Source organism: Aegilops tauschii, chromosome 7 (assembly GCF_002575655.3).
Source record: "Aegilops tauschii subsp. strangulata cultivar AL8/78 chromosome 7, Aet v6.0, whole genome shotgun sequence".
Lineage (NCBI taxonomy): Eukaryota > Viridiplantae > Streptophyta > Magnoliopsida > Poales > Poaceae > Aegilops > Aegilops tauschii.
Genome location: NC_053041.3, coordinates 581252882 through 581269845, shown reverse-complemented (window position 1 = coordinate 581269845; position 16964 = coordinate 581252882). Strand labels below are relative to the sequence as shown.

The following is a 16964-nucleotide window of genomic DNA, read 5'->3' as shown; positions in this document are numbered from 1 at the left end:
AATCCCTCACGCTTGCGCGACACGGAGGGCACCATAGGGCAGCACCAAAATAAAACATACAACTCGTACCAATCTAGATCATCAATCAACCCAAAGACAAAGGATATCTACTCAAAACATCATAGGATGGCAACACATCATTGGATCATAATATGTGGCATAAAGCACCATGTTCAAGTAGGGATTACAGTGGGGTGCGGGAGAATGGACCGCGTAAAATAGATGAGGATGGTGATGATAATGGTGATGTTGATGAAGACGATCACCACGGCGATGATTCCCCTCTCGATGGCACTCCGGTGCCACCAAGAGAGAGGAGGAGAGGTTCTCCCCCTTGTGCTTCCTCCTCCATGGCCTCCCCCCTGGATGGGGAGAGGGTCTCCCTCTGGTCCTTGGCCTTCATGGTGATGATGGCCTCTCCGAGATCCTCCTCCATGGCCTCCGGTGATGATGGCCCCCTCCGGCAGGGTGCTAGAGAGGGCCTAGATTGATTTCTCGTGGCTACAGAGGCTTGCGGCGGCGGAACTCCCGATCTAGGTTTCTTTCTGGAAGTTTGGGTATATATGAGAGGTGTTGGCGTCGAGAATAAGTCAGGGGGTCTCCGAGCTGTCCACGAGGCAGGGAGGCGCGCCAAAGGGGGGTGGGCGCGCCCCCACCCTCGTGGGCAGTCCGGGACTCTTCTGGCCCAACTCTTTGACTCCGTGGCCTTCTTCTGGTCCAAAAATAAGCTTCGTCAAGTTTCATGTCAATTGGACTCCGTTTGGTTTTCCTTTTCTGCGATACTCTAAAACAAGGAGAAAACAGAAACTGGCACTGGGCTCCTGGTTAATAGGTTAGTCCCAAAAATCATATAAAATAGCATATAAATGCATATAAAACATCGAAGGTTGATAATATAATAGCATGAAGACTTCATAAATTATAGATACGTTGGAGATGTATCAGAGGGCTAGTCGGACTGAGGGACTTGGGCCGTCCCAACGTATGGAAAAGTTGACTCATACCCCTGAGCCTGCCCGGGGGTCATCCCCCCCCCCCCGACAGAGGGGCCACAATATTGGGCCTCGCCCTGCGCTGGCAACCTTTAGGGGCCGCCGATGCGGGGCCCTTTTCTAGCCGGCAACCCCAAAGTCTTTTCAGGGTTCCTTTTCAGGGGCTGCCGGTGGAGATGTCCTTATGTACGTACATGTTGCACTAGTTAGCCAGGCCCAGGGGTGGCAAGAGCATGGTGGAGTCGTTAGATAGGGAGGGGAGGAGGAGGCAGGCCTATGACCTACCATTTGGAAAGGCCTATGACCTGCCATTTGGAAATTAAAATACTTGTCAACATGTCCAACTTATATCAAATATAATATTTAGGAAATGCAGTGTAACAAAGTTCATAAATAAGAGGCATTTGACACCGCCCCTTAACATATAGTTTCTTTATTTTGTATTTTTTTAAACTCTAAACCATCTAGTAAAATCACTTTAGTGATGAAAACAATATAGACACATGCATGTAAAGTTTTTAGCTCAAGATTTTTTAAATATTTTTATTAGTATAGTATACAGAAACATTTATGTATTTTAAAACATTTATCTTTTTTTTCTTCTCAGATGAGACCAGGTCTTTCAATATTTTGAAGGTTTATTTGGCAACTCATTGGATCCACATGTGGTCCTTTTCAGGCGTACATCAGCTGGTCGCAAGTCATACTTGTTCACTTCCACTTGGTTTACTTTGGTCAGAACTGTAAACGGAACTGAAATTTTGGTCACCCTAACTATTGGTTCCTGTAAATTAGCAGGATAATTTGTTCATCAATTCAGTTAGTCGAAAAACCGAACACCTTTCCCTCCCTTGGAGCATCCCATCCAGCCTATAACAACCTCACCCATGGGCATTACTTGCATGACAAGACAGAAACCCAAAAACATAAACATATGCACTAGCATTATGCTACTACAACTGTTTTCTGTCATCAAAAAAATACTTGCATGCAAATTTATACTCCATGCAAATTTATACATTAAATTTGTCTGGGCAGATCCGTGGTAATGCGGCCCAGTCGGCCCATTGTCTACCCATCTGTTTGATCCATTTAAGATCAGAAGAAAGGGTACCCTCAAAAAAAAAAGATCAGAAGGGGGCAAGACCTAGATCCCATCCTTCCATCCCAGTTCTCCCAGCCGCCAGTCCTGGCCGCCGCAGTAACCGATTCGATTCGTCGAGTCCTCCCCTGCTGCAGGTATTGCTGCTCCCAAAACTCAATCTTTCCTGTTCGATTTTTCTCATTCTGTTTGGTTTGTCTCTTACGATGTCAGAAGAAGAAGAAAAATCTGATCTTTCAGTGACAGGGCAGGTAAATGAGGGCGGCGCGGCAGTTCGTGAACGTGGTGATGCGCACAGGCACCACCTACTCGGTGAGCCGCATCAAGCCTGAGGAGAAGCTCTTCTACGCATCCGTAGAGGAAGCGCGAGCCGCGGCGGCGCCCAAGAAGAAGATTCCGGCCCTGTCGAGGATGCCCGCGCCCAAGCTCAGGCTCGAGGCGTACCGCCTGGACGACATGCGGCTCGATTTCCTGCCCTTGTACGGGCGAGGCGGCGGCGGCGACAGCAGCGGCGCGGTCCTCTCCGTCGACTCGGCAGGCCACACCATCCTCTGCGACGCGAGCTCGGGCTGCGTCCAGCCTGCCCCCAACCTCGGCGAGCCCAAGGGGGACAGCCCCATCTCGTTCACCATCGCTCGCGCCGGCGGCCCCGACCCCCGCGTCGCCGTGGCTCTGTACGTCATGGACAGGTTCCCCACCGGCCGCAGCTCCTGCAGCTTCGAGTCCCTCGCCTACGGCGAGAACAGCTGCTGGGAGTGGAGCCGGCTCCCGCCGCCGCCCTACGTCAACGACCCGGCCTACGACTGCACCGCTATCCACTCCTACACGCTGCTCAATGCAGGCTCCACCATCTGCGTATCCTCCTCCGGGCGCAGCCCCGTCGGGACCTACTGCTTCGACACGGCTAGCCGCCAGTGGAGGAAGGCTGGCCGCTGGGCGCTGCCCTTCTGCGGCAGGGCCGAGCATGTCCCCGAGCTTGGCAACCTCTGGTTCGGCATGGCTGACAGCAGCCCCAACAACCTGTGCGCGTCGGACCTCTCCAGCCTCGACGACGGGGCTCCCAGGATGCTACGCGAGTGGCAAGTCCTAGACCCGCCTCGGGGCTGGGTGCAAATAAGGGGCTGCCTGCTCTACCTGGGAGCCGGCAGGTTTTGCATCAACAAAGTTTTCGACATTGGGGTCGAGGGCAGGACCAAGAGTGACAAGCAGGCTGCTGTCATCACCGGTGTGGAGGTGGTACATGATGAAACAGCCCAACTCCAGATGATCAAGCACAAGTCCTGTGTCAGCTATGCAGGCATCCAGTGTATCCTTTAGATCAATAGTGCTCCTCCCATATGAGTTGTTTTCTTCTTTCTCTAACCATGTTCTTAGACTGCGGCAGTTCACAGCACCATGTATATTAATTGTGCTCAGTTCCTTCTTATATGTATGATACAGTTTGCTGTTCCAACTTCATATGACTGTAATCTTTAACTTTTACTCCCTCTGTAGACTAATATAAGAGCGTTTAGATCACTAAAGTAGTGATCTAAAGTAGTGATCTAAACACTCTTATATTAGTTTACGGAGGGAGTACATGCCAACCCCTAAATTCGTGCTTATGCGTCCTAGAGAGACTCGTGGAGCCTGAAGGCCCATTGTCAGCAATGTTGGCAGGGTATTCGCAGCTTCTCCAGGTGTGCCAGGCATACCATCCTTGACCACTCTTTCCTTCATGATTTTGTGGCAAAGGTTCATCAACAACAGTGGGGTTTGCAGCCCACTTGTGTTATCACCTGTACACAATAGACAACCATGTTAGACACGAACATTCGAGGGATACTACGTAGTATAGGAGTAAAAGGAAAAACATGTGTGTCGAATTACCATTTGTCGATATGTTTGTTACATCTTTAAAAGGGGTAGGGTCAACAGACCCTAGCAAAGAAGATGCTGGTGGTTCATTGACATTAGCAGTCAGAGCTGCTGCAGATTTCTTTCGGTGTCGGGATACGCCAGCTTTCTTCTCATCTGATATTCGGGCATATACCATCCTTCTTTACCGGTCGGTGCTTTCTTACTATCATGAGCAAATACTCATGGAGCCTGAAGTCCCATTGTCAGCAATGTTTGTTAGGTCTTTAAATGGGGAACGTTCCTCCATCGTTAAAAGCCAATTATTTTGCTTGCTGTGGTATATGCAAGGTAGATAGTCCAATACACATTAATAACATGATAGCATGGATTAGCTCAACATAGAGGACAGAAAAAAAAAATACAGCACAAGTGTCAATTTAAAATTAGAGATAAACAAATACCTTTATGTCTGGAAATTCTGTTGTGTGAATATCAGCGCTATTTGAAGAGTCCCTCTAGCAGCTGGCAGCTTTATCAATGTTCAACTGTAAGTAACACAATGAACTTCCTGGAACAGGCTTGTCAACAATGATAGTATGGCTGACTTGTGTGCGAAAGCTAAGGAGCTGAAGGCTAGGTTTATTCAATCTCAAATCAACCATGTTTTGAGGGTAAGTATCTCATATTTTCATCACTTCCTTTTCTTGTCCAAGTTTACCATGCATCTGCCAGCTTTAGGTTCTGATGTATGAATGCTTGGCAGCATATTACATTTTTTTTCCTGATAAAGGCACCATATTACAAATGTTGGTACAAATGCGTACTGTTGGTATTATTAATGTTGGTACAAATGCCTACCGTGTTTTGTAACAACTGTTTTATTCAATGGCATGAGAAGCAGCACAACAAGACACTTGTTTAGGCATACTTGTACTGTTTGTATAAAAGCCTACAGTTTTTCGTAACAAATATTTTTCAATGGCATGAAAAGCAGCACACCAAGACCCTTGGTTGTGCAATTCGCCATTAATGTCTTTCTTGTCTCAAGTTAATGCCAGTTGCTACTTCACATATTTTTTGATGGTGCAGAGCTAGTTCGAGTAACCTAGCAGCGCTAGCGATGGAGCACTTCCAATTGGAATTCAAGTATGGATGGCTATTCTTCATAGGTTTGTTTTTGTTTGTCACTATGGTGCAGTACTTGTCATTTGCTGGCATACAGAAATGTTGATTTATCTTTTTAGGCATCGATCTGTAGGCCCCAAGCAGAAACTGAAAGCAGAATCAAGGTGGGGCGCGTGTGGAGGCGGAGGACCCCTGACAGTCAGCATTGTGCGAGGAGCTCGATATGGATGTTTGGGCACTGCGTGAGGGTGACAACCAAGAGGAGTGTTTTTCTTTTTCTTTTCGAGCTTTTTGTTTAGATGGATAGGGTGGGTAAGTTGGGTTGTGCGGGATTTGAATGTATATAGATGGGTAGATCTCAGAGGACTTGTGTTTCCAGTCCAATTGAAGCGAGAATTTCAACTCGTTGGATCAACTGCTGTTACTCTGTACAAGTTGTTCAAGTGAACTAGTTGTAATAATACAGGCTATACATCATACGTGTGTAAGTTGCTCGTTATCAATTTTGGGATTGATGAACGCCTTTTCGCGTTCCAGTAGTTGGAGCAGTAGGAAAAATCCACAAGTTTGAACAAGAGCGGTGTTCTGGAAAAAACTGAGTATGCAAACTGGGAGTGAGATGAAAAATGAAAGTCAGAGTGTTATGGATGTATGGTGAAAACTTGGTATTTCTGCTTAAGCCCTGTTGTTTCCGATATTTGAATTTTCCAGGTAGCGGGTATGCGTTTTGAGCTCCTCAATTCGAGAAAATCAACTTCAGGATTGTTGATTTTTCCGAACTATATTATTCAGGCTGACAAGGAACAGAAGACGAGGCTCCCCACAACCACAGGCACACATGTTGAGCGGATGCAGGCTAAGGCTTTACATTTTCCACACTAACAAATGTATCAACATAATTAGCTACTCCCTCCGTTCCTAAATATAAGTCTTTGTAGAGATTTCACTAGGTGGACTACATACGGAGCATAATGGACGAATCTACACTTAAAATACTAAGGAGCTGTTGGGTGATCCACTAGCTCCACCAAATTAGAGGATCTGCATCTCTTCTCCCTTGTTCTCTCTTCTCTTTCTCTTTTTGCATCTGTAGTTTAGTGTAGGGTTTAGTGTAGGACTTGCAAGTACTCCCCCTGTGCCTTCCATTCTCTTCTCTGAATGCACTCCTCCCCTCTCCACAAATGGAGTACTTATCACCACAAATGGAGTATCTCACAGCTAAGCTCATTACTGAAGAAGCCTAAACTAAGATAATTATGTCCCATAAGTACTCCATTATTATCTGAAGAAAAAGATGATCTCACTGTTCTTGGTGATTCATTGACTAGTAGCACTCCAACCATGTTTAAGTTTCAGTGTAGTTCAGCAGTTGTGTGCTTTGTTTTTGTGTTGTGTTGTGTGAGCCCATGGTTACTGAACCTGATTGATATCAATGTTGATATGGCTGGCAAATTATTCATGCGTCCACTCACTACTATGGGGTTGTAATCTTGTAGCTGCGGTCTGTGTGCTGCTGGGTCCTAACTGATTCCATGTCCATGTCAGTTTTTGCCAAAATGACCATTAGGTAAAATGTAAAAGCAAAATATTCTGCACTTAACCGCGTCTTGACGGTCAATTTCTCACCCACTGCTACATTTTGCATTCATCATTTCTATTGCCTTGTTTTGCAGGTGTTCTTCATGTTGTGATGTGAAACAAATTCAGAATCAACACTATAGTAGTAGCAGGTATCTTCTTGGCTTGTTGGCTTGTATGGAAGCTTGTGTTATTGCTTACTAAGGTACTGAACTGATCAGAACTTGAGAACAGTGAGCTTTACATACTAATTTCAGTGTGCTGCACGATCGCGTACATGTGAATTTTGCCTGAGCAGTGACTGCTCGGTGGGTGTCTTACTCTTATTGCTCTTTTGTTTGCTTCAGTTAGATATACATACTGCCAACTGTGGTGTTAACAAACTCTTTGGAAGAAGAGGATCGGATTGACAAAAGGATGTGGTTGATTCATGCTGTCTTCTTCCGCTGCAACAGCCACGCAAAAATTGGTTTTCGATAGAGTTGTAGTGCACAAATGCTAGAAGTTGTGGAACCGTGCACGGGTGAGTTGGATCTTAATGCCTCTGAATTTCCTGATCGTGTTTTTTTTTTGACAAACAGTGCAGTTTTGATTGAATTGAATTGAATTTCTCTACTGCCCATTCAATTGAATTTCTACTCCAACAGCAGAGGCGGGGCAGAGGACTCACCTACAGCAGCAGCGAGGAGTAGAAGAGTAGCGAGGAGCAGCAGCAGCAGAGATACTCCAACAGCAGCAGCGAGGAGTAGAAGAGCAACAGCAGGGGAGGTGATGGTGGATGGAGGACTCCATTTTCACCTGGTCGGAGAGTCCCCACCCAGCGACAAGTATTTATGAACAGAGGGATTATAAGTTAGATTTGGGACAGCAAACGGAGCAGGAGGAAATTTACATTACAACCAAATCAAATCGCACACAAGTGCTGCTGACTGCTGTGCAAGAAACTAGTCAATCCTCACATCACATAGCACTCGTCTAGAAATTGTTTGCTCCCCTGCTACTTAGCATTGTTCTAGAGGATACACTCGATCTCATCCCTGGTAAACTTGTAGAACTTGGACTTGTGCTTGACAATCACGAGTTTGGATGGCTCGCCGCGGCGCACCACCTCCAAGCCAGAGATGACAGCGCCCATCCCCAACCGGTCATCGCCGACGCGGAACTCAAAGATTTTGGCGACGCAGAACCTGCCGCCGCCCAGGTACACCATGCTGCAGTCCATCATCACCCAGTCGTCCGGCAGGCTAAGGTCTCCCCAGCTGTACGCCAGCCCCGGAGCCTCGGCGCCGGCGCCGGCGCCGAGGGAGTAGAGGTCCATCGCGCACAGGTCGTAGGGCCAGCCGCCGCCGATGCCAAACCAGAGGTTGTCGAGCTCGCTAACACGCTCGGCGCGGCCGACGAACGGCAGCGTCCAGCGTCCGGCCTTGAACCACCTGTTGGTGGAGGTGTTGAAGCAGTGGGTGCCAACGCCGCTCGTCTTGGCGGAGACGACGAGGATGGGGTCGCCTTCGTCGTGGATGAGCGCGTGGCACCTGCGGCGGAGGCGGCGGCGGGAGCTGATGCCACCGCCAGCCTTTCCTGCCGCTGGAGGGGTCGCAGTACATGAGGGCCTCCAAGTCAAAGTAGTTGCAGCACCTGCCCATGACGTACAAGGCGTCCGCCCGCCCGGGATCCCGGGGCTCCCTGTCCAGGATGGAGAAGGAGACAGGATTGGGCCCCTTGGGACTGCCGAGGCAGGGCATCGAGTGGAGGAGGCCGGCGTCGGTGTCGTACAGGACGGTGCGGCCCTCGGCGTCGACGCAGAGGATCTTGCTGCCGCGCTCGTAGAAAGGCAGGAAATCCAGCCTCTTGTCCTCCTTGGAGACGGAGAGCTCCAGCCTCAGGCTGGGCGCGGGCATCCTGGAGATGGAGATGGTCTCCATCTCCCCCGTGCTTGAGGCTTTGCGCCTCCTTGGTTGATGGGTAGAAGAGCTGCTCCTCGGGCTTGATGCGGCTCACCGCATAGAGGCTGCTGCCCATGCCGTACCTCCGCATCACCACGTTCACCAACTGCCGCGCCTTCATCTGTCCCAACTTGCTCCTCCTCTTCTCTCTTCCGGATCCGGACGAACTATGGACAAAAAAGACGGAAAATCAATCAGAACGTGCCACTTAGCTCCCCAAGAACAAGCAACTCCAGGAAACTGGACGAATCGAACGGGAACGATTAAGCAATACCTGCAGCGGGACTCGACGAACCGAAGCAGGCGCTGCGGCGGCGAGATTGGGGAATGGAACGAGACGCTCCGTTCTTCTCGTCTTATATGCTAAACCATGGGCCGATTGGGCCATATTACCAAGCATCAGCCCACGCAAAGCCTTGTCTTCCCTGGACTCTTTTGGGTATGTGTTTTGAGTATATAATATACAGGAGTGTTGGGGAGTGCAGCAGTTTATGGTGCGATTGTTCGAGAGACTTTAGACCGCTCCAGTTTATTTATTACTACCTCTGTATCATAATACTCCCTCCATTTTTACTTACCCTGCATATTAGATTTGACTAAAGTCAAACTTCGTAAAATTTGACCAAGTTTATAGAAAAAAAAATTGATCTAAAAAATCAAAATGGTGTGAAAGTACATTCATTTCAATAATAAATCTAATGATATTGATTTGTTATTGTATATGTTAATATTTTTGTTTATAAACTTTGTCAAAATTTATAAAGCTTGACTTTGACCAAAGATAATACGCGGACTAAATAAAAACGGAGGGAGTATATGTCGTTTTAGCAGTTCAATGGTACCGAGGGAGTAGTTGTCTTTTCAGTCATAAGTACACGAGCTCAAATATCAAGGCTCATAATTTAGCGAAACATGCTCTTACACTGGGAGCCGGCCGTCATAGGTGATCATACGTTTGTCCGTATAAACATTGTGACAAATTAATAGAGTTTCGTGGGATTGCCTAAAAAAAAGCTTATGTGTTTTGAATCCGTTTAGTCAGTTAGTCTGAACAACAGGAAAAATAACATTTAGTCAGATATGCACCCCTAAATCGTGTGCCAAAAGAAGAAGGAAAAAAAAAGTCCTAATACATGTTTGTGAAAAAAAAACAAATGCACATAGTGCTGGGGCTGCAACGAGCGGATGTTGCATGGTACTGTAGGCGACATCGCCTGAGAGCAACGAGTGGATGGAGTCAGGCGGGGTGGTGGCACGCTGGGCACACGGAGCGGTGGGGTGTCCGCTCGGTTTTGGAGCACGAGCGGACACGGTGGACATCACATGAGCCCGGACAATGGGCCTGGCTGCCTCTAATTATTTATCAAACCGGCTAGCTCTCTTTGTGTGTTTTGTTCAATAGATCACCCCAAATAGTGGTGTTTTGTCGTCTAAAAAAATAGTGGTGTTTTGTGAAGAAAAAAATAATTTGTACTTTTACACGAAGAAATGAGTGGCAATAAGATTTGATCCACATGTGTGGGTACATATATACACCCATATTCGAATAGCAGTGTCCATAGTTTATAGATGACTCAATGAACCGTAGCGTTGGATTAGATAACTACTGCAACCTTAACAATTGCTAAGGCAACAATGTTGTCTCTGCGAATTGCTTCCTCGGGGTTTGGAACAAGGGAGAATTCCTGGGATTCTTGTTGGGGTTAAGTTGAAAGGATTGATGGTACTCAAAGTTGTCGCTACCTCACCTTTATTATAAAACTGTTTCGTGGTCGGTTTACATCTGTTTAAAGCAATTGTAGCTAGATAAAACTACCTTTCTTCCACACAAAAAAGCCATGTTGATACCCGATGCATTCTTGAGTTCAACAACACTGCACGAATGTAGCCAAGATATCATCGGACCACATAAATATACAGACATCAAGCATGAAGCATACATGTCACAAACATAATCAAAGAAACGCAAACTGCCTAGAGGCATATGATAGGAGGTTAGCTTGAATTAAAGTAGTGAGTTTTCTGAGGGTCTTGGGAGGGTCATAAACAATTTGCAGTTAGGGTTCCTGCAACACCGGCTTCACGGAATCGAATGCAACATATAAATAAATACATAACTAAAATATTTATAATTTTAGAAAATTCTGAAACCAGCACCAATGGATAGCAATCTCCAAATAATGAATTAAAAAGTTATAATTACTCAATTTGGAGGTAAAGATGATTCAAGCTCAGTAGCAGTAAAGATGATTCAAGCCCACGGCGTTGATAGATCGATGTATTCTTCCTTGGTGAAGAAGATAAAGTATCTTGTGAGTCTTCGTAGAACTAGTATTACTCATATTAGTCGGTCTCAGAATAAAGTTAGTAATTCTTTGGCGAAACTTTGCTCGTTTAGAAGGTAGGACTATGACCTGGCTAGGGTGCGGGCCACCTGAAGCTATTGAGCTGAACAACATTGATTGTAATTTTCTGTGATGTGAGTACTACAAGTTTTACCCGCAAAAAAAAAAAGCATCATCATCAAGTTGTTGATGTGCGACAGTTAGTTATCGTCCGCTCACCCGCAGGATAGATATTTCGGCTCGAGCTGAACTGGCGATGATAGCGTACTCCACCGAATACGCCTTCGCCCATGGTCACGTCGGCAGCGATGGACAGACGGCCTCCGGCGACGGTTCCGGACGACTGGGACCTCCATTTGCGCCTCAGAGAACGCGTACGTGATCCGGAGAGCGGCGCGAATCTCTGGGTATACTCGTCGGTGGCCGGAGAAGCGCGGAGCTCCGGCGAGCTTCTTCCTGGTGGTCGAGCAACGGCGAGCTCCTCAGGCTGGGTTGGACAACTTATCCCGCCTAAGATTTGGAGATTTGGATGTCGCCGCTGCCATGAGCTTGAACTTGAAGACGACGAGGACAGAAGGGGGCAAGATGCGCTGGACGAACATGAAGATTATTGTGGCGAACTAGAGCACGAAGAAAAGCTGCGAGAAGGCCGACGGCGGGGCAGGGCTGAGCTGATTCATGCTCTGGCCATGCGAGGCACGCACAAAGCCATGCCGCTCGCATTCCCGCTGACCCAGAGCTCCGAATGCTCGCCACCGGGGGCGTCTCTTACTAAAACCAGCTAGATGGTGGGTGTAGGGAACTGATGGCCGGCGTGTGTGTGTGCTCCGGTCGATGGCGTCAGTTCTTGAAGCTGCCTTCGTAAGTAATGTAGTCTGTTGGTGCGTCGGCTCCATGGACTGGACATCTAGCAGATAAGACTTGTCATTGGAATCCCTTCAAAATCTTCACCTGCAAATAAGTACTAAAGGAGCGTCCATGGGCACCCGGAGTAACACAAAAGAGCTGTAGCCAAACTCATCAAACCACATGGACCAGCCGCCCGGAGTAACACAAGAGAGCTGTAGCCACACTCATCAAACCACCTGGAGCAGGTTGCGCACAACTCAGCAGAGTCTCATAGACACAAAAATGATGACCCTAGACAACACTCTCCTAGAAACCTGACAAAATGGAGCACCACCGCACTTTGTGCTCCTCGCCTTCCTGTTACAACAGGTCCAAGACACAACGCAACAGATAAAATCTCAACTCCAGTAAGATACCACACAAAGACACAAACGCAGCAAGTAGCAGCAACCACAATGTGCCCCGGTTATCAGACAACTCGAGGAACACATGCATGCAGGTAACCAGCCTACAAACAGCTACAGCAGGAAATATCAGTACTACAACGACAACAAAGTGGTGCTATCCCAAACATTTCGATGACAAAGCAAACCAGCAGTATGACATTCCAGCCACTTGAGATAGGAGACCCATTCATTTGCCTGATTAGCCGCTTCGGGTGTTAATGCCTATGCCAGCAGCACCAAATTCTTCGCTTTTAGTTCCTGCACTGCCTGAATATCCTTCTCGAGTGCTTCAATGGCAGTCCTCCAGGTCTCTGGGGTCTCGAAGAATATCCCTTCGATGCTGAGGAGCTCCCGCAGCTCATTATCCTCGTCGCACAGATCAATGTATTTCTGGTCCAGCTCATCGAACTCCACATGTAGCAGCTGCAATATGTGTTGTGCAGTGAGCATAAATCTTTTGATATCTTTGAGGTGTTTCGCCTTGGTCTTCGTCCCATGTGTCAAACCGTCGCGGTTGACACAGACCAGCCATCTACCCAAGTCTCTTTTCCTGGCCTTCTCAGTGCTCAGATAGTTAGGACCAGTAACCCTATTTTGTGCATCTTTCCTTGACTCAGCGAGCGTAGCACGGATGAATTCCTCGTTTACTGACAGCCATTTCAGCGAGCCCTCCTCCTCCACTCCTCCTTCATAAGGTAGCTTTCCAAAGAACTCTTGCATCTTATGCTTCATGTCTCTGGAGAGGGATTCGAAGTCTTCTCGGGACATCTGATTAACATAGACTCTTAGCCAATAGCGGGCTTCTGGGGATAAAAACAATGAATTGTACAGAAGACGCCAAAGCTTAGGTTCCGCTGACCGCATATATTGTTGATGTATTTCTCAAGGTCCTTGGGGTAAGGGGTACCCACACCCAAAACTCTCCTAGCAATCGTATCAAGGACATCTCCACCCAGGTTCCAGTCCTGTATGAAGCTTCCCTTCTTCTCAGTGGGACCAATTTCTGCAGTGTCTATAAGAACAAACCTCCCTGAAGACCGAGAAATCTTTAAGTTCTCTAACCGGAGATGGTTGCCCAGGGCACATCCACGCAATTGATATGTTGCAATCAGCTCTGGCAGACTTCTGATGGTTTTCCCAGCTTTCCATGCAACCAGTGTCTTCCCTCTTGGTCCTCCAACGGTCTTCAAGAGAATATTGTCATCTAAGGGTTCAAGCAGCGGAACTTCCTCCATGAAATACTTGACCGGGCAAACTAAATCATTCACAAGCATCCTGTATAGAACAGAAAAACAAAGAAGTTATGCACAAATTATAATCCTTTATCAAAGGAAGTGAGTCAGCAATGCACAGTTCTAGTAGCAAGCAGTGCACAGTTCTAGTACAATGACTAATTCTTGGTAATCTATGAGATTGCATAGAGGTAAAAAGGCATGCATTATGGAAACGTTGTTATATTCAAGCAGGACTGAACTGCATATATTACAATTGATGTCAAAACAGACTTGTACAAACTAATGTAGAATGAAATTTATTCCATTAAAAAGTGGAGACCGTGGGCAAGGAAAAGAAAAGTTGCTATGATTTCTTATTGCACGACCCATGTCATATATCGATAACTATTCCAGTTAGCAGTCCGTACACATGTGAAAAAAAATCAGTACCCTCTAATGCCACACCCATTTTTGTAACTTGATCTTTGATACTCTCTTATAACACATCTAAAATGAAATACGTTTTGAATTTTGGACAGAGATGGGACATACTTAGGGCCTACATACAGTGATTTGTAGCAAAGGAAGTGAGTCTGCAATTAGCATGGACTTGTTAGTTCCTTCCCTACTATTTTAGCCATTTCAAGAGTAATAATATTCTGTATTTTAGAACTAGCAAACATAATTCTAGGCATTTATTGGCTTCGTAAGCAGAGCTTTCCATGCTCTCTGCTTTGTTCAGCTCTATGTCTCCATAGTGGTTACAGATTTGTTGAAACTGCAAAATGCATATTTATAGAACTGATCTGCTATTGCAGGTTTGTTTCATGCAATTATCAGCTGCTGTAAACGCACTTTTACAATATTAAGAACTAAGAATCATGTCTAGATGAACTCTAAACACAACTTCCTAACTGCTTTACAAGGAAATTACAAGAGGTGAAAGAATTACAAATAATCATTGGTCAGAAACTTACATCTTTTCATGGGGTAAACCATCGGAAGTAGCAATCCATCTTTTGGACCGCCCAAACCTCTGAGCAGCCAGTGGAGATGACCTGTGAAATCCACTGGACTTGGGTGGGTGGCCCTGGGAAATCCTCCGAAATGAAGAGTATAAGATGCTGCCTCTCATGGTTACAAGACAGGTATCTGAAAAAGACATATGCAAATTATTAAAATCCTTGGACAGACCATGCTGTTGAAAAATAAACCATAGGTGCAAGTTGAATAAAAAACAAGATTTACTTTGCTGAGAGAATAATGATCAGGATATCACTAATCGTTAACTTATGAGCCAGCCTCAAAATAGAGATCAATCGCTTATCGGTCGACCATTTATCCGCCAGCTTTTTGTAAATCCGAGATTCTAGCACTGTAAATATTGTATCCGTAAAGAAGTAGTGATCTAAACGCTCTTATATTTCTTTACATAGGGAGTAGTATTCTAGTAAAATATGTTATGCAAAAACAATACAGGAGTAATGGACAGAAGCGATTAATCCTTGAAGATGCAGAGGGAGGTGTGGCGGCCGAGCTACTGCTACTGCTGGGGGAACGGGGGAGGCTGGTCTTGTGCTGCTGGAGGAAGGGGTGCCGGAGGAGAGCTGCTGATGGAGGAAAGGGCCGTCGTGCTGCTGCCTCCTGGACCTGGACGACCTGGGAGCTGCGTCGCTCGGTGCTCTAGCTGCTGCGGAAGACGAGGAAGGGGAAGATCCAGACGGCGGGGAGGGGAGGCGGAGCTAGCTCCGGCCGCCGGAGGCGACCATGATGGCGGCAGCGTCGTGGTGCATCTGGAGCTGGCGATCACATATCACTGGGCGTGCATGCCTTGGCTCGACATCAAGAGATGGCAGCCGCCAGACCTAGGTCTTCATCTCCATCTCGCTGTGGAGTTGCTCGACGCTCGGGTTGTGGACAGAAGCTGGGTCATTGGGCCACCAACATTCGGAATACCTCACAATTTTCCCAAAATTCTGGGTGGGCCACAGCCCACCCGGCCCGTCCCCTGCATCCGCCCGCCCATGGCTGATGCCCACGAGATCGATCTGTAATTTGCCTCAAAAAAAAAAAAACGAGATCGATCCGTAACCCCTCAAAGAAAAAAACGAGATCGATCTGTAGAGGTCAACATGGCAATGTTCGATGGGTGCCCACTACCTGCGAATCCGGCAGGTAAAAACCCCATTAGGACAAAAAATACCCATGAATTTTTAAATGGAAAAAAATTGCACCCATCGGATAAGGCGGGTGCAGGTACGGGAAGATCCCATACCCGCGAACCCGCAAACCCATAAGCTACTACTACATCATGTCAAGTAGATCCCATGGGTCATTGACTATATTGAGAAAAAACCCTAAGCTACCAAGCGCTAACTACATCCTATCAAGTAGATTTTCTAGTATCCGTCTCTTGCATGCGACCCCACTCGGGCGGTTGGAGCACATCCTCCTAGCCATCCTCCATGGAGACCGGCCAAGAGAACATGTGCAACACTCTGACACCGACGAGCTCCTTCATGCAACTCAAGTGGATGGAACCGGCAAGAGTGGTTATCATAGGACGACGTGGACGTTAAAGTGTAGCTCTTCGCCTCCCTCCTCATGCCTCCAGCCAGCTTCAAAAGGGCAGATGTCTGGGCGCCAGGCGACTACATGGTCGTGGCTGCCCAACACAATGTCCGGCTGCTCCTATAAGGAACACATGTGCTCCGCAAATGAAAAGGACGAGGCATGCCAAGCGTCCGGTTTGGTGAATAATTTTGCACTCCACACATATAACCTTTTTTTATTTCTAAGATGCATGGGTGTGGTTATGATTGGTCTATTGATAAATGTTTATGATGTATGAATGGATTATTTGAATGTCTTGATGGTTGTTTAGTTAACTTTGAACATGCTAGAATATAAATGATCAGATGATTATTTTTACCTGCAGGTATTATCCGTACCGTCGGTTTTCTAAGAACCTGCATATGAGTTGTGAGCAACAACTCTTTGAGAGTTTGGCGAGGGACTGAACACGTCCATTGCCCCAAATAGCCTAGAACTGAAGCAACAACTTTCATTGGACCACGTCGGGCTGTTCAAGTAGCCCAACATTCTCATGGTTACCTTCCATTGCCCCAAGCTCATTCACACACGACTTCAGTTTCTTATTGCCCTCTTCATCGATCATCTCCGCCTCCATCCGCTGACCCGACACAACGACCTTCTGATTCTCTCCCTTTGCCTTCCTCCCTTTCAGCCTCTTGAAACTAACAGACCTGTTTTTGTCACCCTCAACTTTGTTCTGCATACCCACACCCTCATCCCCTTTTGTCACCATTGCAACATCTACGTCGATCACCAAAGATCCCTGCATGGCCTCGGTTCCCCCGCCCTTGGCCTCATTTTGCTGTACCCGATAACCACAACCCAGTACAACTGCCGTTTGCATGGCCTTGGGGTTAGCGCTAATCTCCTTTGGTTGTTCTCCTCCCAGACCACCTAGTACAGACCGATTCTACACCCCATCCTATCATTAGTTTT

At 46.9% G+C, this 16964-nt stretch overlaps 2 protein-coding genes and 1 long non-coding RNA gene across 6 annotated transcripts; 1 reads left to right on the top strand and 2 right to left on the bottom strand.

Annotated features, from left to right (window-relative positions):
- The first annotated feature begins 1628 nt into the window (after positions 1-1628).
- Positions 1629-3552, top strand: LOC109744699 (uncharacterized). Of its 3 annotated transcripts, none has more exons than XM_020303850.4 (2): positions 1629-2231; positions 2335-3552. In XM_020303850.4, the coding sequence occupies exon 2, from the start codon at positions 2350-2352 to the stop codon at positions 3409-3411; it is 1062 nt and encodes a 353-aa protein (XP_020159439.1). In that variant the 5' UTR covers positions 1629-2231; positions 2335-2349; the 3' UTR covers positions 3412-3552. The 3 variants fall into 3 exon arrangements, with proteins under 3 accessions (XP_020159439.1, XP_020159438.1, XP_020159437.1); XM_020303849.4 differs by having other exon boundaries at positions 1640-2231; positions 2346-3552; XM_020303848.4 differs by having other exon boundaries at positions 1643-2231; positions 2341-3552.
- Positions 3553-7571: 4019 nt separating this feature from the next.
- LOC141026445 (uncharacterized) lies at positions 7572-8896 on the bottom strand. 2 transcript variants are annotated; one of them, XM_073503018.1, is made up of 2 exons: positions 8854-8896; positions 7572-8746 (listed from the first exon to the last, which is right to left on the bottom strand). In XM_073503018.1, exon 2 carries the CDS (start codon positions 8556-8558, stop codon positions 8013-8015), a length of 546 nt encoding a protein of 181 aa, XP_073359119.1. In that variant the 5' UTR covers positions 8559-8746; positions 8854-8896; the 3' UTR covers positions 7572-8012. Both variants share the same exon structure in this region, with proteins under 2 accessions (XP_073359119.1, XP_073359120.1).
- A 3318-nt stretch (positions 8897-12214) lies between these two features.
- LOC120969629 (uncharacterized) lies at positions 12215-15297 on the bottom strand. Its single transcript, XR_012188601.1, has 2 exons — positions 14411-15297; positions 12215-13494 (listed from the first exon to the last, which is right to left on the bottom strand). It is a non-coding gene; the product is annotated as an uncharacterized lncRNA (long non-coding RNA).
- Between the last annotated feature and the right edge of the window lie 1667 nt (positions 15298-16964).